Source organism: Paroedura picta, chromosome 10, assembly GCF_049243985.1.
Source record: "Paroedura picta isolate Pp20150507F chromosome 10, Ppicta_v3.0, whole genome shotgun sequence".
In the NCBI taxonomy this organism is placed as follows: Eukaryota; Metazoa; Chordata; class Lepidosauria; order Squamata; family Gekkonidae; genus Paroedura; species Paroedura picta.
Window position 1 is genome coordinate 33,829,126 of NC_135378.1, and position 23,700 is coordinate 33,852,825.

The window sequence follows — 23,700 nt, forward strand, 5'->3', positions numbered from 1 at the left end:
CTTGCTGTGTTTTGGAATATTTATGTAAAATCTTAAGCACTAAGGAGGATCAAATACCAGGACCACTTGGTTCTCTCTATAGAAACCCAGTGTTTAAGCACCAAAACAGTTTTGTCTGCTTTGGGATTTTCCCACACTAAGAATTTGATGTTTAACCTTTTGGCCACCCAGCAAGCAAACAAAATTATACCACTTTTATCTACTTGGGAGCATATTATGTTAGCCTCAGGCCAAGTAAAACACAAGTTTTTAAATTGTTTTCTTTTCCTTCACTTGTACAAAGTCACATTAATTTCAAACAAGAATGTGAAAATTGCTTATTTAAAATAAAAATCTCTTGTGGGGTCTCCCCCCCACTTTTTAACATCTATATGCGCCCTCTAGCCCAGCTGGTCCAGGGCTATGGGGTGGTTGTTATCAATATGCAGATGACACCCAACTCTATCTCCTAATGGATGGTTGGCCAGACTCCCCCCCTCCCCCAGTTACATTTGCCAGATGTTTGGAAGCGGTGGTTGGATGGCTCAGACAGTGTCATCTGAAACTCAACCCCTCTAAGAAGGAGGTCCTGTGGCTGGGTAGAAGAGGGCAGGACTAGGAAGCACACCTCCGTTGCCTAGATAGAGTGCAACTAACACCTGCACTGGTTGCCAGGAATTTGGGGGTGACCTCTGATTCCTCTTTGTCTATGGAGGCTCAGATCATGAAAGTAGACTGGATGGCATTTTTCCACCTGCACCAAGCGTGGCTATTAGCTCCCTACCTGTCCTCTGACCACTTGGCTATAGTGGTCCATGCCATGGTCACTTCCAGATTAGACTTCTGTAGCTTGCGCTACGCGGGTCTACCCCTAACTTTGACCCAGGAAATTGCAGCTGGTACAAAATGCAGCTGCAAGGGTCCTCACTGGAACATTTTGGAGGGGCCATATTCAGCCGGTGCTTTGACATCTGCACTGGTTACCAGTCTGCTTCCGAGTCAAGTTCAAGGCTTTACACAGCCTGGGTCCTACTTACCTGCAGGTAACTAAGCATAAGCTTAGTTGCTTATGCCCCCCGCAGGGCTCTTCACTCTGCGGGTATTACCTGCTGGTTGTTCCAGACTCCCGGGATGTTCGTCTGACCTCAACCAGGACCAAGACCTTTTCGGCCCTGGCCCCAGCCTGGTGGAATGAGCTCCCAGAAGAGCTGAGGGCCCTGCTAGAGTTGCCAGCTTTTCGCAGGGCCTGCAAGATAGATACGGGCATACGGCTGAGGCCGGGGTGCCATCTGGGTGTTTTCATCGGAGGATCCCCCCCCCCACCAAGTTGATTAGATCTGGCCTCATTCCTAATGCAAGAGAACCGACCCTTGGACTGAACAGAGAGGAGTGAGGGTCAGGGCTCTTAGGATTTAAATAACCATCTGATTAATTGTAATTAATTTGTAATTGTTATTACAATTTTATGGGTTTTATTGTATTTTTATTATTGTTGTAAACTGCTGTGAGACCTTTGGAGAGCGGAGGCATAGAAATCTAAAAATAAATAAAATAAATAAAGACTTAGATAAAAGTGATCTGAATTTGGCATGAAGGCAGGATATGCTGCATCTTTTTCTTAACTTCCCATGGACTTTTAATGAAATGTGTTGTTTAGTTCATGTTTAAATTCTTGGTTGAGGTATAAAGTTCAGCTGAGACTTTCCTCTTGGACTATAATACTGTGTGTCCTACACTTTCAGTCTATGCAGTACCATTTTTGTCTGACATGTAGTACCAAACTGTAGTTCGAGCTAGTAACTCCTTTGGTCATAATGTGTTGAGTTTTTCATGGTTCACAATGAGTTAATCAGAACCTCAGTTGAATTATTGATCCAGTGTAGAAGTAATTCAAAACTTTTGATAAAATTATATGTTAGTGTTTGTAGAGGAACTTTAAAAAGTGCTATTTGACTATTGATAACTATGAATATATTTGAAGAGTTACATCTTTGGAGCATCTTGGCATCAATTTGCATGCAGTAGGTCTTTTATCTGGAGTTCAGCCTTTTCTCCATGGGAAAATTACTTTTTTTCTTTCCTTTTTTTCCTTTGGAGTGGAAGCTTTAGAATTGCTGGCCTTAAGGAAACATGAGACCAACTCTTGGCAATGAATCATTTGTTTCTTCTTTCTTAAAAAAATCTAGGAATTAAATGATGTCATGCTTTACCTGAATTTAACTGAAAATGAGGCACAGATGTTGTTTTAAATGATACTTTGGTAAAATGAGCAGGAAAGATTTTCTAACTATCATATTTTGAGAACAGAATTTAGATTTGTTTAATTTGTTTAGTAACAAACATTAAAATGTCAAAAATCTCTGGACAATGCTGTCAAATGCTGCCAATGCTAAAGACCCTGGAAAAACCAGCCCCATGCCATTTAGGGCAAATTCCCAGACCACCAGTTCTCCAGGTTCTCTCTGTGCCTCCATCCAATGAGGGCTGAAGAGTTGGCGGGCCCCTGAGAAGGCAGCTCAGTATTGATGTACTAAGCCAGTCCAGCTACTGAGCCATGTATGCATGTTTGGGATTTTGTCAGGTCCCGGCTGGATGAAGCCCAGATACAGGTAGGTTTCTTGCTTTCTGGGATATTTAAGTATTGGACAAAACAGCCTGGCAGCTGTGGTCAAGTGGTTAAAGGTAAACAGGCCCTTTCTAACTGTTGACTAAGCATTATTGCCAGAGAAGTAGGTGAATTCAGCTTTTCCATTGAGCATAGAGTTTGGCTAACTACCTAGCTGATCTGGCCATGTGGATCATGCCACAGTCATGTTGAGACTAGACTGTTGTCACATGGGACTACACTTGAAGACTACTCAGAAATCACAGTGCATAACGTGTACCTCAGATAGGACATTTTTTTTACAAAAACCCTCCCAAAAGAAGGCTAATTCATCTGAAGTAGCTTAATAGACAGAAGTAGGAAGGATTGCATGCAATGAACTATGAGGGAATTGATATGATGGTCAGAAGAAATTAAGAAACAGATGATGTTGAAGGATGTTTTTTTCTTTAAAAAAAACCCTCCAGTTACGTAATTACATAAAACCTTTTCTTAGAGGCACTTGGACCACTGAAGTTTAAATGCATTTGAAAAGGGTTATTTTGTTATTGTTGAAAAAAGTGAAATATGGAAGAGTTTCAGTGGAATTCTGTTAAATACTTATGAATCGTATTTTAACAATTTTGTACTTCTGAAGAACTAAATAATAGTTATTGCTTGACTGGGAGAGAAGATTAACTGAAGATACAGTTGCTCATGTTCATGTATATCCCAAAGAGCTTTCAAAGGTGCAGTCATTAAACAATGTATTCAAGAAGTTCCCATTGATTTCAGCGGGACCGGGCTGGAAAAAGTGTCTTGATTTAGTCTGAATACCCTATCCTAATAATGATTAGATTGGTGGAGAGTTATTCTATGTTGGATGCATTAGTTTCAAAGCTTTTTTATTTTTGGCCTTTCTTGTTTTAAAGACAGGTTAATTCTGAAAGAAATGGCTGTAGTTACATTGGCTTTCAGAAAACCCTGTTAAGCAACCTAGCTCTAAAGACTTACACAGGTGATCTAAGATCTGCTGTTCATAACAACAACATAATGGCTTTAATCGGAGATTCGTGACAGTGTGCTCGAGAGAAATGGCTATGTCCAGTTTTGTAAAGGTGCTGAGCTATAACATGATACAAGATCACTGTAAGATTGCCAGGAAGATTAGGAAACAAAAGTCTTAAAATCTTTTGATAGGGATATGCTTTCATGAAAGTTTTTGAGGTTTGCCGCTAATTACTAAGAGATTTGGATCAGATAATCTCCAAAAGTAAGAATAGAAATTGAACACTTATTGACTCTTACCCATTACCTCACCAATGCTTTTGTCCTTTCCTGGATCTCATTGCATGGTCTGTCGGGTGTGATTTCCATTCTGTTTCACACACAAAAGTTTGAATGTGCATGACTTGGGCACACTTTTGCCATCTTTGTTCCCAGCATGCATTCATAGCAGCCCTAATTCTGATACTTAGTGGGAGCAAGTTCTTTTCCACTTCATATGCTGCTTTATAGTCAAGAGGAGGCTTACTAAGTTCTTTTCTAGCCAGCAAGACAGAGACAGACCAATTGACCTTTAAAAATGCAGCTACAGTACACATCCTTAATGATAGATGACATCTAACATCTTTTGACAGAAAGGCTGTATGTACTGTAAAACAGAATACATATAGATAACTAGAATATGTTTCTTAAAGCTGAGTAGACTAAAAGGAGCATGTGAAAAGGAGAGAAGGAAGAAGAATTCTATGACTAGAGAATCAGGTTGGGGCACTGAAGGTGAAGAGAAGGTGAGCCAATTTTGAGTATGAGATAGGAGAACATTGTGGGGAGAGGTAAAAGAACCACAGTAATTAGAAATCAACAGCTTATTTTCTTTTTACTTTTTGTTTTGTCTTTTAACAGGGCACAGAAAACAGACCAGATTATGAAGATTTAGGTCTTTATGCAACATCCCGAGAACAGCGGTTTCGTATGTTTGCCAGCTTAGAATTTGAAGGGCAGCTGTTCATGACACCATATGATTTCATTCAGTCTGTAACAAATGAGGAACCAAGACGTGAGTTTAGCTCTCCACCCTTTTGCACACCAATACTATGCTCATTAAATGCCACACATTCACTTTATTTAATTTACAAGCTGCCTCGTTATATGGGCTCAGTTAAGATGTCATACATTTCTGCAGTTAGTACAGGAGTCCTTAAAGTGTAAGCTCGTGAGCCCTGATTAATCAAGAAGAATTATGTAAAACAGACATAATATTTGTTTCATGGATCCTGTAATGCATAGTTAGATGAGGTCTGCAAAATCCTTTAGCATATTAAGTGTTAACTAAATAATTATTCCACTGCACACAATCTTTCCATTTCCCTTCTCTGTCTGCAGTTATTGATTTGTTTTCATAGCTTTATCTGTGATACTAAACTGTTTTGGTATTGTGAAGATCTATGTATTTCATAACAGCACCAATCTATAACATTGGGAATTAGATTATTTTGTCATGCGTGTACATCATTGTCAGATTCAGAGAATAGGCTTGTCATTTCCTTTACTGTGGCAGTTAACAGCCTCATTTTCTATGGCATAGGAATGTGTGTTTTCCCATCTTCAATAGAGTAATGCCAGACTCTGTGTTCTGTTGTCCAACCTATTGAATCTTTACAAAGATTTTAACAACTGAAGGTTTCACTTTTGAACAGCGTAACTTTAAGTGAACTGTACTATAATCAGTGATAGTTTTTTTTGTAATCACATTGTGCATTTTTGAGAGCATTCCAAACCATTCTCAGATATGTATCCACATGGACAAACTTAATAGTGAACTTGGGAACCTATTAATAAAGTCTACAGTAGCTGGCTGTTCCTTTTCTCTGGCATGCTTCATATGACAAGAAGCTAAAAATAGACATATTCCTTTCTGTGAAGAAAATATTGTCATGTGGTTTGTAATAAATTATGTCAATTTCAAATAGACATCCATAGGACTGTAAGTTCAATTGACATCTAGCAGACTAATATTTTGAACTAAATATTCATGAAAGTATGTTCTGCTGAGTTCTACGTGCATATGAATGAAACCTACGTTTGTTTATCCTGGCAAATGGTTGGGGAAGAAATGGAGGTAGTGACAGATTTTATTTTCCTGGGCTCCAAGATGGGGACTGCAGCAAAGAAATTAAAAAACGCTTGCTCCTGGGGAGGAAAGCTATGGCAAATCTAGACAGCATTTTAAAAAGCAGAGACATCACCCTGCCAACTAAAGTGCGTCTAGTCACGGCTATAGTCTTCCCAGTTGCAATGTATGGCTGTGAAAGTTGGACCATAAGGAAGGCTGAGCTTCAAAGAATTGAGGCTTTTGGACTCTGGTGCTGGAGAAGACTCTTGCGAGTCCCTTGGACTGCAAGGCAAACAAACCGGTCAGTCCTAGAGGAGATCAGCCCTGACTGCTCCTTAGAAGGCCAGATCCTGAAGATGAAACTCAAATACTTTGGCCACCTCATGAGAAGGAAGGACTCCCTGGAGAAGAGCCTAATGCTGGGAGCGATCGAGGGCAAAAGAAGAAGGGGACGACAGAGAATGAGGTGGCTGGATGGAGTCACTGAAGCAGTCGGTGCGAACTTAAATGGACTCTGGGGAATGTTAGAGGACAGGAAGGCCTGGAGGATCATTGTCCATGAGGTCGCGATGGGTCGGACATGACCTCGCACCTAACAACAACAACAACAAAGTTTTTTAAAACTAAGTTTTAGCTGATTTTGAGAACTGAAATGATGAAAAGTAAATTGCACTGTTAATCATGAAATTGGTCTATAAGAACATACTGTTGAAGATTTTAAATACATAGTTATTTGTATCTTCATTTTAGGAACAAAACAATTGCGGACCATTTCAAAACAGGTGAGTCATTAGGGTGCCCCCAAGTACACAACAGTCTCTTCCTCAGATGTCCCTAATATGCAATCTACTGACATCTTTCCTGATGCCACTGAGCATTTTTAGAAAATAGGTGGGGCTTTTGCCCAGCAGATTTTCTCATTAACCACTGGAAAGCTGATTGTCTGAGCAGATTTTTAAAAACATTGCTTTGGCAGCAGCTGTATCAAAGCACAAGAATATGCACTGTGATTGAAGATTAGCTATATAAAAGAATACACTTTGAAGCTGTATGTTCATTTTAAACTGTGCTGAGCATGAAAAGTTGATATCCCTAATCTCACTTCTTGAAATCTAGTGGTTGACTCTCTCTCCCGTCTCAGCCATTTAGTGGTTGTGTTTACCAGACTGTGTCTGAGTTCCAAAGGTGTCCCCAGACTCAAAATGGGTTAGGGACCCCTGTTCTACTTTGTCAGTGGATACTTCTGATTTTGTGCCCTAGTGCTAAGCATAGGATTGTAAAATTTACTACTAGCAGGAGTGAGAATAGGACTCTCAGATTTACTACTAGCAGGAGTTTGCAGGTTTTTGTAGTGCACATTTCAACTGTTTTATACTACAAAGGATTAATCTAACTTTTGGAGTTAATCTGACTCTAGTTGTACTGATCCCACCCCACCTTTAATCTCACTGAATGTTTGTTAAACAGTTAGTCTTATTTTTTTAAATAAATGCTTTTCAGGAATTGAATCAAATCCTTGTAGAAACTCCACCCATTTGGAAAGGGTCATCAAAGCTCTTCCGGAATCTTCAGGAGAAAGGTATTGAATACTATTTGTTTGTGTAATATCTTTGATATGAATTCTTTTGACTCTGGTAATGGGACTATCCACTTTAGATGGATCCAGTTTTCATTTGTCAACATTAATGTCATTGTGATCATCACAGGTGAGGTGCAGCAGCAACATTCCAAGTACCAAAAGCATGGCCAGCTTGCACCTTCCTCCCTGACATCTTACAGATGAACCCCTTTCAACCATGTTACATCATTACAGCTCTTCTAATGTTAATGCTAACCACAGATTCTTTCATGTCAGAATTTACAGCCATGATTAGAAATGGTTGTGCAACCTCTGGTTTAAGATCCCATGATTATTACTAATATAAATCAGTTCATAATGTATTGCTGTGCAGTAGCTGTGCAAAGTGAGAGGGAAAAGAAATGTGAGGATAAGACCGTTTATGCACTGAGAACTTCACTGCCCCAGCTCCTGTGCAGGAGCACAAATCGGGGGTGGATGAGGTGCACCAGGCCAAATGTTCCCCCATGTGGGTGCAGGAAGAGGTGGGGCAACCTGCCACGACTAAAACTCCAGCCTGCAGCCTGGCATGAAACCTCCAGTGCATAAATGGTCTAAGGGGAGCACACACATTTGCAAGAGGCCTTCAGTCTTTTATTTGGAATATTAAACCTGTATTGAATTCTAGAGACCATAGCATTTAACATAACATTTCTTACCTATCTCTGAATTACTTTCTAACACAGTATCCTTGTGAAAAATATGGGGAAGGCATTTGCTGAGTAGGGGCGGGACAGTACCAGCACTCAAGGGATACACAAACACATATGAATTTAGTTTGGCAGATTGAGACCACAGCTCTCATTGTTACACAAATAAGTGCAGACAAACTAAATATGAGGGGGTGGATTCACCAAACCATTCCTCCCCATTCTGCAGCCAGCAGACCACAGTCTCTTGGGTAGGAGAATCCATCGACCCGCCCGCCCATGAAGTCCAAGCGACATGCCTGTCAAGCTCTCCCTCTCCATCAGGCCTACCAGTTCGCTGGGAAGGTGAAGCTAAAGAGAAGTCCATGGGTGTTAGACTTTATAGGGGTCACCTTGCCTATGCAGCAGCCATCTCCCTGTCCAGGAAGACATTACTGAATATGCAAATACACAGCCTAATAAGGAGGCTCCTGAACTAGGCAGAGCCCAGCCCCAAAGGATCTGGCCCCAACAAATCTGCAGCTATGACAGAGAAAACAAACAAAAACAGTAAAAAAAAACTATTGAAAACAGGGTGGGAGGGTGGGAGCAACAATCCTCAGCAGTGTGAGCATCAAAAGAGGCCAGGCACTCACCTCGACCATCTTTTTAAGCCCACCAGGACACACACCATACCCGTGGCTGAGTGCGCCCGGCTAGATAGCCTCCCATACAAAAAGACTGTCATCCTCCTTTGGTCTACCATTGTCCTCCCCACCTCCATTAATGATGGCCACATGCCCCAGGTGATTGGGGCCATGACCGGATTTATTTACTTCTATTACTAATCATAAAATATTGCACTCAGACCAAAGGCATTTATTTTATTTGTTGGTCAAAGATATATCTTAAAACTAGTGAAGGGAAAACTAGTTTTAAAGGATACGTTTTTTTCTAGTGACATTAATAGGGTTACAGCCTTAAATGTTATAACCCACTCTCCTTGATAAGCTTGTTTTTACAAATATGGGAACACATTGTGGTGCACAGAACGCCCATTCTGGTGAGAGGAAAGAGTTCCATGTATCCATTCCAGCTGGAAGTTATATGGCCATTAATCTGTAGCCTGTGTCTTGTTTTGTAATACTTTTTATTACCTTTAAGCAAACTATCAATTATACCATTAATATATTTTCAGTAAGTAATGATTAAGGATTTATTACTGAAGGAGGCAAAAACAACTAACTTACTGACTTGCTTTTTTCAGGTGTGATTTCTTATACAGAATATCTGTTCTTGTTATCTATCTTAACAAGTAAGTTTTCAAAGTAAAAAAGAAGTTGAATATATGACTACATATGAAACTATTTTATGTTTGTTAAAACTTGTGTCAAGATTCTGGGGAATAGGAAAATTTTATAATTTGTATTTTGTTCTTCGTCTTCCCCCATTGAAATATTATAGGCATAATTGAATGAGAAAATGAACTTTAAATGGATATCCTAGAAGTACTGAAAAATCCTTGACTTTTAATCTAAGTTCCAGGCTTATAATTTTGAGGAAAGTGCAGTTTCTCACTTGTTGCCTCATGCTACTAATATGATGCCACTTGCGCGATTTCTTTCAAATCCTTCCTCAGAACTCATGTTTTCTGCTAACATAGGCATTATATAAATAAAATGAAACTGGCTCTTCTGTCATTTTTATGTGGCAGGATGAAATAACAAAAATGGATTCCTGCATTACAAGCTGGTTCAGATGTGCATTCAAGTGCAATCATGCAGATGTTCCCAGACACTGCACAAAGCAAGAAGGAAATTCCATTTCTGATAATGTATTTACTTTTATTTACAAATATTATACCTTTCCAGCCAATTCGTGCCAGCATAGCAGCTAACAATTAAAACAAAGTGTTATATAAAAAACAGCTTGTGAAACCAAAACTAAAATAAATGTGTAAAAATGCAGGTACCGTACTTAAAATACAAAGCAGAAAACATTCTGTCTAATAGGAGTCTTCCCATATATTGAAGACTATACCTACCAAGCTCCAAGTCATGTATGTTGCTTCTCCATCCATGTATGTAGATCCTTATCTACATACAGCTCCTTTCCCTGAGAGTTCTCCTCTCAGTTATTCAGCTGGAAGTAACCTTGGCTGCATGAAAAGTGTTTGAGGACCCGTGGAAAAATAAGTAGCAGATATGGGAGCGCTTCCCTTTTCTGCCTCTTTTATGATTCGAAATCAGATATTCACTCCTTTTACATCGTGGTTGGGGCAGTTCCACATTTAAAGATATGAAATGGCTGGCTTCATGTCTACTTTGTCCCTATTCACCATTTCTTTTTCTTTATTCCTTGACAGAGCCACACGCTGGTTTCAGGATAGCTTTCAACATGTTCGATACAGATGGAAATGAGATGGTAGATAAAAAGGAATTCTTGGTGGTGGGTATACTAGAACTTGCCCTTGTATGAGTTTCTTCAGTTTTTTTAGATTGGTGGCTTATTATTAGTGACTAATTATGCACATTGGATTTTATTGCAGTAATCTGCCTATGCTTTTACAACAGGGTGGGTATCTTCAAATAAATAAATAATCATGTGCTTTGGTTTGTTTTTTACCCTGTAGTAAGTAGTTCATGAAAAATCTGTGAAAGCCTCCTGCGATCAATTATTGATAGCTAAACTGTCTGGACAGCCTCTGTATCCTGGAACCTGAAGTATTGATTGATTGATTTATATACTGCTGCTCATCCAATGGTCTTGCGGCGGTTCACACAATTTAAAACAATAAACCCCCCTAAAAACACCCCTTACAAGTACCTACAACTTCTATCCCATCACCCCTACCTCTTCCACAGATTCTCAACTTTTCTCTTTGGATCCTCTAGTGCCACTTTGTGGCTTCATAAAATAAGAAACATGTAGATGGCTACCTAACAGTGACATGAATGTGTCACATTAGGGTTGCAGCAAGGAAATCTTGCCACCAATGAATGCAGAAGCCAGGAAGGATGTGGTTGGAGAGACAGACTAGGAAGCAGGAGAAAAAGAGGACGATAGGAGACTAGGAAATACAAGAGAAAAAGAGACACAGGAGAAATACTCCCATAATTCATTAGGTGACTAGCTGGCAGATATGAGTTTGTTGGAGTTAAGCATCTAAAATGTAGACTGCTTGTATATTACATGGAGGGGAAGGTATTTGAAAGTTGCCAAACAACTACCAATGAGATTTCCCCAATTTTATTCCTGTTTCTGAGCCTCTTTTTGTCTTTGCACTGATTCCAAAGATACACCTGTATTGACCAAGAAGCCACAGGCTGATGACATGAACAATAGCTTCAATTTTAAATTCAGTAAGAGAGGGGTGGGATTGTGCTTTCATATACATAAAACCAGTATTATCAAGTCAGTAGTATTGTACTTGACATTCATGTTTTTAAACCTTCTTTCATAGAGAGCTTGAAACATGTCAAATAATTTGTAATACCCATTTATTCTGTATGCAACAGCACATCCACATTTTTAACCTAAGTCATCAAATCAGATACTTTACAGATGTATTTTTTATTCTATTTACTTATGTCATAAGTCTGAGGTCAGAGAACAGAAGGATTTTGTTCCCTTGATACAAGAGATGTTGTTTTGTCCTCCCTGCTTTCAATAGTCAATCCCATTATTTTGCTTCAGACAATGTTCCTATGAAAAGTGCTCCCAGATTAATTCATGCTCACTGCTGTGTTCATTGGTATCCCATAGCACTTCTTCTATACAAAAGGTTCATTTCCAGAAGTTCAAACGAGCTTTATTGATGAGTGCAACAAGATCTTCCTCGTATCTGATGTAAGGGGAAATCAAAGCATGAACTGGGTTTTTTTAAAGATCTTTTTTGCTTTTTCAGTTACCATCACACTCATTGCCTTTACTTGATGACGACCTTTTTTTTCTATAGGCTTAATCCAAAGTTAGTTATTTCAAACATTTAGAAAGAACATGTGGCACTAGGCGTGTTCTGCTTCAGAAGGAAGAGCCATATTTGAAGATTCCTTATGCCAAAAGAAATGCCTGCACACTAGGAAACTAATATGCTAAGAAGAATTGTAGGCTAACACTATTACTTTGAGGTTGTAACTTCCTGTGTCTCAAAAATTCTTGATCAAGTAGCATGAAATACGCAACCCTGTAAGAGCTTAGTAGAAGAAAATGTATGTAAATACTCCATGATGTATCAAAAATTATACAACAGCTAGTTACAACTGACCCCTATTGCTTTCAGTGCACTACTAACAACAAACTTGGCTATATCAGACCAGCCTTATTGGTCTGGAGTAGCACAACAAAAAATGAGTCCAATAGTACCTTTAAGACCAACAAAGATTTATTCAAGGCGTGAGCTTTCCTGTGCTTGCCCCGTCCATCTCCACCCAAGCGTGAAAGCATCCCTGCAAGTGACAAGCTGTGATGGCAAGTTATCTTGCTTCCATGCTTGGGTGGAGAAGGATGGGGCAAGCAATTAGTCTCTTTTAATTATTTATTTTCACAACTGGGAAAGTGTCTGCCATCAATTACTAACATGGACAGTTTTATTTCTCCAATGATTTTGTGAACTGCAACTGAACTCAAAAGGTTCAGTTATTTCCATAGAACAGCTACAGATGATGTAATTCAACAAAATTTGATTCCAATAGCACTTTTAAGATGAACAAAGATTTATTTGGGAAAGAAATAATTAAAAGAAACTACCGTATTTGTCGGCGTATAAGACGGCTTTTTTCCTCTAAAAAACATGCCTCCAAATGGGGGGGCCGTCTTATACGCCGGGTGCACTTCAGTCTGGGCGAGTGGCGGCGGCGAGCAACGGCGGCGGTAGCTCCCCCCCCCCCCCACTGGGCAAGCGGCGGTGAGCGGCGGCAGCTCCCTCCCCACTGGGCGAGCGGCGGCGGTAGCTCCCCCCCACTGGGCGAGCGGCGGTAGCTCCCCCCCCACTGGGCGAGCGGCGGCGGCAAGCAGCGGCGGCGGTAGCTCCCCTCCCCACTGGGCGAGCGGCGGTGAGCGGCGGCGGCGGTAGCTCCCCCCCCCACTGGGCGAGCGGCGGCGGCAAGCAGCGGCGGCGGTAGCTCCCCCCCCACTGGGCGAGCGGCGAGCGGCGGCGGGCGGCGGCGGGCGGCGGCGGGCGGCGGCTCCCCCCCCCCACTGGGCTCACGGCTTTGAGAAGAAATGTTGGGGGGTCGTCTTATACGCCCAGTCGCCTTATACGCCGACAAATACGGTAGTTGCTTTGTCCCATCGGTCTCCACCCAAGCACGGAAGTGACAAGGTGCTCAGTTTGTAATTTTGTCCTGAGACCAGAGAGTTAGATGATGTAATTGTTTTTGTTGCAGCTGCAAGAAATATTCAGGAAGAAAAATGAGAAGAAAGAAAGAAAAGGAGATGAAGAGAAACGTGCCTTGCTGGTGGGTATCACTGAAACAGGTTGGTGGTACAGTTATATTTCTGGCTGTCTATCCAAGATTGCTTGAGGCCTGTTCTCAAAGAGGAGATATGAGATGGGGTTGTTAAACTGGCATTACTAACTATAGACTGATTATGCATGGGCAGGTAATCCGGGGTGGCGGCAGCAGGGCAGCCCTGATTGTGCACTATGCTGCTGCCATCCCAGCCCTGGCCCAGCACAGTGCCCTGGAATCTTCCATGTTCCCTGGGATGCTATGGGTGCCAGAGGAGGCTAGGTCGGCCCAGTGCTGTGCATAATTATGTACCGAACTACGGTGTCCCTGCAGGGACACTGCACGCCCCTGTCAGCTTCACCCCATGCTCCCCCCTAACCCCCCGCTGCTGCCACCTCTAGGCAGTGTACCGGGCTTTCGAGCCCCAGTGTTTTGCACGCGCTATGCCGGGGCAGTCTGCATATGCCAGAGGATTCCCTCCCCCATGCATATGCGGGAAGTGCCGGGGCATGCTGCCCTGACGCAGCATGGCTGCTGCAGTGCATAATGGGTCATAAGTAAGTATCTTCTATTCTGAGGAACATAACATTGTCTTCTCAAACTTTAAGTATAAAGGAAATGTGTGGGAGAAAATTAGGGTGTCAGCCAAAGAAATGTCTCATCCTGCATAAAGAACAGCTGATCCCCTAGGTTTTGTTCAGCCATGTTATGTCACCAAGACAGATCACTAAAGATGTGTTTGGCTTCCCTGGTACATTCAGTTCCAACAAGAGGAAGGTAATAAAAGCTTGCTCTATGTTTTATGTGAAGGTAGTGCTGTGTTCACACACACCCCAACCATGGCAAAGTGTAGAATATAAAATCATACTTCTTTCTGTTTCCCAGAGGTTTTCCTTTTTTTGAAGTAGGTCCAGAGCTTATCAGAAAACGAGGTGAGAACTGATTCTGTCCTGCTGAAAGCCATTCAAGTCTTCTGTACTGTTATTGTAATAGTGACTATTGGTGTGATCCTAAACAAAATTACACCCTTTTTAAATCAATTTAAATCAGTGGTTATACCTTAGAAAGGTGTAACTCTGCTCAGAACTGCAGTCAATGAAACTTAACATCTAAGACTATTTTAATATTGAAGTGTGACTGTTTAGGCTGTAGTATAAACTATGCAACTTTAAACTATAACAAAAATGAATTCTTTTGTCTTCTTTCTTTCACTTGTTACCTTGACTTCATTTGGGAATGAAATTCTTCACTTTGCCATATAGCATCTTCAGCTTTATGGATACCACACTTCTAATGCTGTATGTATTCTCTTTTGTTTTTTACTGTACGAAGTGCCATTAACCTATATGAAAAAAGCAGTTAAAACTAAAAATTTCTGGAGGTGAAGGAGATTTTCTCCTGTCACAACTTAAAGATCCTTTCTCTCTCTCTCTCTCTAAAAGTTTGGAGACGGCAAGAGAGAATGTAGAGAGTATCCTTCTTATCCTCTTTGTCCACCATGCAAAACTTTTATCCCGTAGCTACAGAAGACTTCTACTGTTGGTGATGGGTTAATCCTTTAATGTCTCAGTTTCATCCTCAGATCTATATAAGCTAATTTATGTTTTGTCTGTTTAATTACTATGCCATGTAGGACATATGATGTAAGTGTGTGAATTATAAGTAGAAAAAGGGTACTCCTTTCAGCCCCTGTGTGTTATGCATTACTCTTGGTGCAGCTGGCATGCAGGGAGTGACTGGAAAAATTGCAAATGTGTCATAGTTATTTACTCTTATGTTGTATTATTTACATGCATGTACAGCATGCATAACTGAAAAGTATTAACAAAACTGGTATTGATTTGAACACAGATCAAATGTGAATGACTTAATATGTGGCTTATGTATTATGGCTTGTCTGTTTTCCCTGCACATAATCATTCCTGTTGTAGGATTTTCAGGCAAATGCATTCTGAAGATGGTTGTAGTCAAGAACTACTTCTCTGTACTTATAACGTATCTGCCTAAGAATCCTATGTAGAGCATGCCTCAACAGGACAAAAATAATGCAATGTATTCATCCTTGCAGTTTCTCCATTTTTCTGGACTAGGGAGCATGAATTTTTACCAGTTTCCCTCTCCTAGTACAAACCTTCACTTTCATCTTGTGTCCACATTGCATTGAACCAGATTTTATGTTTTATAAAATAGCTCATTATCAAGGAATTATTGTACTATATTAATGCCAGTAAAAGGTGTTTGCAGGGACTTCCCAACCAGAACCCCCCCCAAAAAAAGGAGGGGTTCTTATTTACAAAGGAAACCTCTTTGGTTCAGGACCTGCAAGTATGGCCTCCATTGAATAAGCTATCAATTGTGATAATGCCTGTCATAGACCCTTCTCCAGGGGCAATCCAGGGTGAAGGGATCTATAAACTCAGCTGTAAATTTGCAGGTATCTGGTATTCTCCTAGTTCTTTGCTTCAGGGTTACTATCTCCCCCTCCATTCAATTTTGGTCACAGTCGTAGCTGAAGGATGTGGCCCAGTGCCAGATTGACTCTGCTTTCATCTTTCCACAGTTAATATACTCTAAATGGAAACCTAGGTCCAAACTTGCTGCAAGGATTCCACATTATAAGGGTTACCACATACTTGGTTGGAGTTGTTTATTTCTGAGTGTATTTAGGGATAAGAATATCAATTAATATAATATTTGTAATTTTCAGGGGAATGACAGTGCGGGAACATGTACATCAATAGCTTCTACTCTGTGTCATCAAGCATGTCACTACAGAAAGCCTAAAATAAGCACATCATTTCTTAGCAGATAATTAGAGATAGCATTTTTGCCTGAAGAAAAATATCTACATTAACTAGTAATTTTCATGTAGTATGTATAATATTAAAATATTCTTTTTATGTTTTTTGAGAGAATATGTTGGCTTCTGATCAAAACGTTGAGTATAATTCAGCCAAAGTTAAATGCAACTAAATTATTTTGATTCTGAGAATTAAAAATATATTATAGAATTTAAAGGACCAATCTTTGGGTATATCGTGCCCATAGATGTTTTTATTGAGCAAGTGCAACATTAAATCTAATCCAGAAGATGTTAATTGTGTTTAAGTTGCTTTACAATCAGTGAAACAGGTTAGTGTATCATAGATTACAGTGACACTTGCATGGGTGATTTTCTCAGAACTGGGTTCACATTTTTTTTTACTGAACTGCACTAAAAAAAATCTCAGTCCATGCATAGTCTTTGAGATTCAAGAATTGGGTTTAAGTGTTCCCTCCAACATCCTTTATTATATACTTCAGTGTTTAGTTCAGTATTGTGATTCTACATGCAAAGATGTATTAACAACAATTTTGAGTGATGTTTCTTAACTCACATCATGACAAATAAGGAAGTGTGGCTACTGCTGCTTTGGAAATGACAGTGTTGTATATTGTTATCATTATTTGTGCAGGAAGAAACAAAAAGGTAATCTTATATAGCTTTCTTCTTTTAAAAAATTTGTTAGCAAAGATATACAAGTGTATAAGCTGTTCCTTGTGATTATTCCTTGATTTTTTTCCATTCAACACCTATGCTTTTAAAAAATTCCACAGGTGCTTAAAACAGAAGGAGAGAACCTTGTTCCAAGAAGCTATTGGGATACTCTGAGACGTAGCACAAGCCAGGCACTCTTTTCGGACCTAGCAGAGGTATAATAAAACCTCTGTGTGGTCTATACACTTTTTCATGTCCCATTCTTTGTTTTTCCTCCTTATTTTTAATTTGACTTACTGTTGGAATTCTGGGCCTTTTGTTCTTCATTCATTTATTGTTTTTTATTTGGTGCTATGGTTTATGAAGTGTTCTCATATGTTTGTAAGCAAAATTACTTTAAACTGCCACAGTTGTCTTATTTAGTAGATGTATAGAAGTTAAGTGTTGTGTTCTACATCCTTGGGATATTTGACTATTCATTTCTATTAAAAACATATTCACTGAAAAAAGTAATCCTGCTGGACCACTAGATATTAGAAGGATGTCTAGAATTTTATGTTGAAAAAAATTAATTTGAATTCAGTATATTCCCCCTAATAAAACACCCATTGACAAAGCATTATGATTAAAATATCACCTCTCCGGATGCTGTTTCTTTTCCCCACTTTTCACGGCTATTTACATTGAAAGCTTTCTCTGGCAGATGAGTATCACTTAAATGCTTAGAATACTGTTAATATATTGTGGGGAAGTGAAATACATTCCTGATGATTCTCAAAATTTCAAGATCAAAAGAAATTGCTGTAGTCACCCAGGATGACCCAGGGTAATACAAAACTTGGCATGCACCATACATCTGCCTTGTAAATTGACTTCACACCACTCCAGGAATGTGCCCAACTGCACTCAAATGGCTTTGAAAGCTATAGCTGTAATGGTCATCTGTCAGTTTTATTTGCCTGAATCCCATGTAACCTTACTGCAAGATCTTTAAGGGCCTGATTATCTAAACTATGCCCTGTAGTTCAAGCTTCCCTCTTCAGGAGGACAGTGTTTGATTAGGCATGGGCATGGTTTCTGACTCTGTCCAACCATTACAATTCTACCCTTACTCTGTGCATTCATGAGTTTTTTCCTAATAGAAAGTGATATTTTCGCACGGACAGGTTTTTGCAGAGAGATAACAGCATGGTGTCGAAACCAAATATGACACTAGCTAGCAGCAGAGGTAGGCTTACATTGTTTTATTCTCCCCGTCAAACTTCTTCAACTTCTTTGACATTAAAGATGTTATGATGAAAACGCAGCTCCAAATATGTTTTGACTTTCCTTTGTAAGAATATTTTAAAAATATTTTAATACACAAGCTTATTTTCACTACCTAATTATTCCTCATTCATTTCACTTATCAAACTAAAGTCTTTGCTTTTATTTATCAGTTTTGATCATACCATGTCATAGTATAAAGTTTATTGAGCTAAAACATAATTCACAGTTGACATGTCTATTGTATAACCTGACTGATATATTACTAACAAATGTTGCAAAGTGCATGAATATATTTGGTTTTAAAAGCATTTTTTTTCAAAGCAAAATATTTTAGGACTGCTATTTATTTCTGTTAAATTGATTACAGCTTAAACTAAATTTTATTTTGGAATTTTAAGCGTGCAGATGACATCACTGGTTTACAGTCTGATACCACACTGCTGGTCCACTTTTTTGGCAAGAAAGGAAAGGCTGAACTTAACTTTGAAGACTTTTATAGGTGAACCTTGACTTTATACTTCTTATATCTACATAGAAATAATGCCTACTCATACTGTCATTGTCTGAATGTGTATATTGTTCTGCAGTCATATATTTTCCAAATATATTTCATTCTGACAACACTGCTAGGGTTATATTCAGGCATTAACTTCACCAGTTATTAATGTCCCTAAAAACATGAATGAGTTTGGGAGGGAAATACACAACGTGACTCCTTGTAAAATGTTTATTCCAAATGAAAATTTAAACCCTTCAGCTACACATCTTGCATGATGTTAAGTAGTATAGTGTTAGCAGTGTACCAGTGGTAGGGGGAAAAAAACAAGATAAATTCTCTGTAAGGTGGGATTGAGCTTTGATTTGCATATTACAATATTCTCAAGTCCAAATGAGACTCTGTTCCACATTCTTTTTATGTTTCATGTAGATGGTTTGGAAAGGTGACCTTTAGGACAACCATTTGTAATTTTCCCCACCTACATGTTATAGTCCTTTTGCCTTGTTTGTTTTTTTCCTTGTCATCTGTCATATGTAAGATTGTAAGCAGTTAGGTACATAGAATTCATCTAGGGTATTGGCATTATTTTAGTTTCTATGAACTTTGTCAACTCACAGAGTGGAATCCTCAATGAGTAGGTATGACAAGAGTACAGAGAGAAGATAGCAGGGATAATTGGGAGATATAGCTAAATACCAAGCAACAGGAGATAAATATATTAATTATAATTATTTATTGAGCCTATTAAAATGCTACAGTGAGCCTTGGCAATTGAATAGGGGAGGACTTTGACTCATTTTTCAGTCTTTATCCATTCTTATTTGAATGACAACATTTTCTATTTGTTGCCACCATAGCAATTTCACCTCTTCATAGTCTCAGATTTGTATTAAAGCTATGGCAAAAGTGGTGTAGTACAGTGGTCCCCAACCTTTTTGTCACCGGGGACCGGTCAACACTTGACAATTTTCCTGAGGCCCGGAGGGGGGGTAGTCTTTTGCCGAGGGACTTTGCCACCACCTGAGCCCCTGCTCCACTTGCTTTCCACTGGCGCCCCTGACTTACCGTCGCCTGCTGGGGGGTGCTGCCAGCAGCAGCTGCGCAGTGCCATGCTGAGGGGAAGCACCAGCCATGGCAGCCACTGGAGAGCACCAAAGGTGAGCTGGCAGCAGAGTGGCAGGGCAGCCCCCGAGGCAGCAGCTGGGGAGGAGGACAAGGAGGAGCCACTGGTGTAGTATATAAACATATCTGCAACCCTGAATGTCATCATCATATCAAAAAAGCTAGTATTTAACCTTTAACCTCCCCAATTATTCATGATCCCATTAAAAAGCTCTGTTTAGTTGAATACTGTAGCCAGTAAGAAAGCAACTGTTTAAGAAGTGACTTCATATACTACCAGTTAATTTTATATACAAACAGGCAATGACAAGAGCCTCAGGTACATATATTTTTATAGCATGCACAAAATACTCTGCTGTGACATGATAAACAAACTTTGGGTTGGATCTAGCCTTCGATTTTGCTCAGCCTTGTCCAATTCCCCTCCTTATTGCAGCCCCATTCTACTTAGCTTTTGCCCACACAGGTCCCCTGATCCTAAGTACAACTGTTCAGTTAGTTTTATTACGGTCATAGACCAGCATAAGATGATACAGAAACATCCATTAAAACCAGGAATTAAAACATCTTAAAAGATAACAATAGAAAATAGAAAAGGTAGATAAACACAGCTGTCCAGATTCATTTAAAAGCTGTCCAGACCATTCTATTATGAATTTTGATCGCTGCTGTGCAGAACTTGGCAACTCTATAAGTTGTGTTATTTTCTATATCTGCAAGCAGCAGAGAAATGTAAAATTCTCCTGAGTGCCCTGGGAATCTGCCTAGCAATGGAAGAATTAGACTAGTTCGAATCTCATTATAGAATCGACATTGAAAGAGAACATGTTCCATGGTTTCTACATGTCCAGAGCCACAGGTGCATTTCCTTTCAGTATAGGGTATTTTCCTATATCTTCCTTCTAATACCGCCGAAGGGAAGGCATCACAGCGTGCTAAAGTGAAGGCCCTCCTATGACTAGGTACTTCAAGCTTGGCCAGATATGTCATAGAGAAAGATGAATATCTATTGGGTTCACTATTAATGAAAGATGGGTTATTAGCTAGGTCCTGTTGGCGTTCTATGTCGGTCAGTCTCTGCTTAACAACTTCTTTGGCCTGATCATATCCCATACTCAGTAGGAACTCAGGAGAGAACCCCAAGAGTGTGATTTTAGCTCTGATGTTTCGTTGCCAAGATGATTGATAGCCATCCTCAGTTGTTAGTGGGGCAAGGCCACGAGGGAAAAAGGATAGTCTAAGCCAGTAATTTAAAGCAGTCAGCCATACTCTAGCCTCCATCTTCATGAAACCTGTCTCAAGTCTCAGAGTAACATTGGAGACACACTTTGGCACTTGAAGAGCAGATCTTAAAAATTTAGATTGAACCCTCTCTAAGGGGGCCAAGTTTGAGAGGGGGCCCAACTGTGTGCCATATAATAGTTGTGACACTGCCTTGGCTTCAAATAATTTGAGTGCTGCAGGTATATATTGTCCACCTTTTGATCTAAAAAACTTAAGAATGGCATTTGCACTTTTCTGTGTGTTGTTGGCCACATAGTCCCCATGGGCTTTCCAGCTACCAGAGGTCTGAAAGACCATCCCTAAGTATTTGAAATGACAGACCTGTACAACTGTTTTTGGTAGTCAAAGCTTTCCTCCCTTTTGCTTCAGTGGAAAAACTGGTTTCATCCAACTCTTTAATATTCCAGTGTGGACTTTTGAAATACACACAATAAAATCATGGTTGAAATGCTAGGTGCTGTTTTTCTTGATGCCATTGTGACATGGAACCTGGTATTTGTTCTGTGCTGCAGAAAAAATAAATGCAGAGCTTTCGCCTTCAGGTTCAACTCTTACACTGTTTGGATGTAAAGTGAGTGCTAGACTTGGCATTATCACCTCTGCATTTTCTTTTCAAATTGCCCAAATGTGCAAAATCTGTAAATGTTATGGTGGTGGTAGAAAGTTCTATCAAGTCACAGCTGACTTATGACCACCCTGTAGGATTCTCAAGACAAGAGATGTTCAGAGGTGTTTTGCCATTGCCGGCCTTGACATCACTACCCTGGTATTCCTTGGAGGTCTCCCATCCAAAAACTAGTCAGGGCTGACCCTCCGAAATCTGATGAGCTTGGGCTAGCCTGGGCTATCTTGATACCTTATAGATACATTTAATTCTGAGTCAATATTAATATGACCAGGAAATAAATGTAAAATTTAATTTATTTATGTGGTATTATATTTTATTTTTGGCTTTTATACAACCAAGAGGCTGAAGCCAGTACATGGGAAGGTAAATTTATGTTTTTATGCTAGTTAGTATTAAAGCTAGTATGCTTTCTTAAAGCGTGAAATTGGTGATTTCTAAATCACAAATGTAGCACTGGTAACTGTTATACTTCCTTACTGAACTTGTTTAGCACATCTATATTGAGTAGACTTTATTTGCTAATTCTGTTTCTTTATTGATATTTCTCTTTTACTGTAGAGTTTGAATGTTTTATATATACTCTTAAGAATATCAGTATTTTTCTACTTTAGGTTTATGGATAGCCTTCAAACTGAAGTTCTTGAAATAGAATTCCTTTCCTACTCTAATGGGATGAATACCATCAGTGAGGAAGACTTTGCTCATATACTTTTAAGATACACGAATGTTGAAAATATATCAAGCTACCTGGAAAATGTGCGCTGTAGTATGCCAGAAGAGCACGTAAGTTTTAAGTCTTAGGACTTCTGCAGTTTTAAAATTTCATAGTCTATGGATTTCAATGGGTAAAAAAATAGAGTTTACTGGAAAAAGTATGAATTATTTGAAAGTATATACATGCTTAGAAATGTAGCCTGCACATGGTGACCTCTATAGATTCCTGACCATTTGGGATTTAGAATGAAGGGGCAAGGAGTCGGTCCATAACGCTGCAGAGGAAAAATGTAAGCATATGGATGAATTTTGCTCAGGTCCTCTGCATTTCAATAGGGTTTATACATCTTCTGGATAACGAATGTAGAAACTAAAATGTGCCTAGAAGTAAAGTGGAATAATATTAATGTCTCAGACCTTTTACCCTCAACATTTGTGAAATTCTACTCCTTCTCATGGTTCATTACAACATAATTAAAATATAGTATTTCAGATTATGTTAGGTTCTCCCATATGGCATGCAGAAATTCTGCAACTGACAGTTTTCTGACATGCTGCTGGGAAAACCTTCAGTTGCTGACTTTCAGCCCATCACACAGCTGACAAAGGTGCTACAGCTTTATTAAACAAACATTGGCAAACCTTCTGTTTCCACCACCACCCTTTACAATAATGTATCACTGACACTGATATAAACAGCCAGTTTGTCTACATCAGGGATTCCCAACCATGAGAGCGCCCCAGGGGCATCATGAGAGTTCCCCAGCCAGGGGCTCACCGGCCTCAATGGACTTGGCCACAAGCTATTCCTGGCATTGCTGTGTAATCATAGAACCAGCCACTGCCATTGCCTTGAGGGTGACATTCTTGCGCGGGAAAGGGGTAGAACGTGGTCACCTACTCCTGCCTCAAACCACCTCCTTTCTCTCCCCCTTCAGTCCTCCTCAGGTGTGGCAGGAAGGCGTGACCAGCTGACATCACTTCTGGCCCAGTTCCAGGGCTCCTTGGAGAGCCAGCATGGGGTAGAGATTAAGAGCAATGGCCTCTAATCTGGGGAACCCAGTTTGATTCCCCACTCCGCCGCATGCAGCCAGCTGGGTGGCCTTGGGCTTGTCTCAGTTCTCAGAGCCCTCTTAGCACCACCTTCCTCACAGGGTGTCTGTTGGGTGAGAGGAAAGGAGGGCGATTGTAAGTCCCTTTGAGACTCCTTTGAGTAGGGAAACGTGGGGTATAAAAACCTACTCTTCTTGAAGCCTGAAAAATATTTCAGGGGCTCCTCCCCGTCAAAAGATTGAAAGGCTGGTTTACATAATATAAAATGCTAT

The 23,700-nt window shown here is 39.9% G+C and overlaps 1 protein-coding gene across 4 annotated transcripts in view; it reads left to right on the forward strand.

Annotated features, from left to right (window-relative positions):
- MICU3 (mitochondrial calcium uptake 3) overlaps positions 1 to 23,700 on the forward strand; it is a 36,335-nt gene that overhangs the window by 3,632 nt on the left and 9,003 nt on the right. For 3 of the 4 annotated variants that reach the window (XM_077302093.1, XM_077302091.1, XM_077302090.1), the window contains exons 2-11: positions 4,472 to 4,625; positions 6,432 to 6,463; positions 7,182 to 7,260; positions 9,196 to 9,243; positions 10,294 to 10,376; positions 13,316 to 13,387; positions 14,644 to 14,679; positions 16,979 to 17,074; positions 18,527 to 18,627; positions 22,273 to 22,444. In XM_077302093.1, coding sequence (XP_077158208.1) covers positions 4,472 to 4,625; positions 6,432 to 6,463; positions 7,182 to 7,260; positions 9,196 to 9,243; positions 10,294 to 10,376; positions 13,316 to 13,387; positions 14,644 to 14,679; positions 16,979 to 17,074; positions 18,527 to 18,627; positions 22,273 to 22,444 — 873 coding nt within the window. The remainder of the gene's footprint in view (positions 1 to 4,471; positions 4,626 to 6,431; positions 6,464 to 7,181; positions 7,261 to 9,195; positions 9,244 to 10,293; positions 10,377 to 13,315; positions 13,388 to 14,643; positions 14,680 to 16,978; positions 17,075 to 18,526; positions 18,628 to 22,272; positions 22,445 to 23,700) is intronic. The other variant, XM_077302092.1, reaches the window with a different exon arrangement.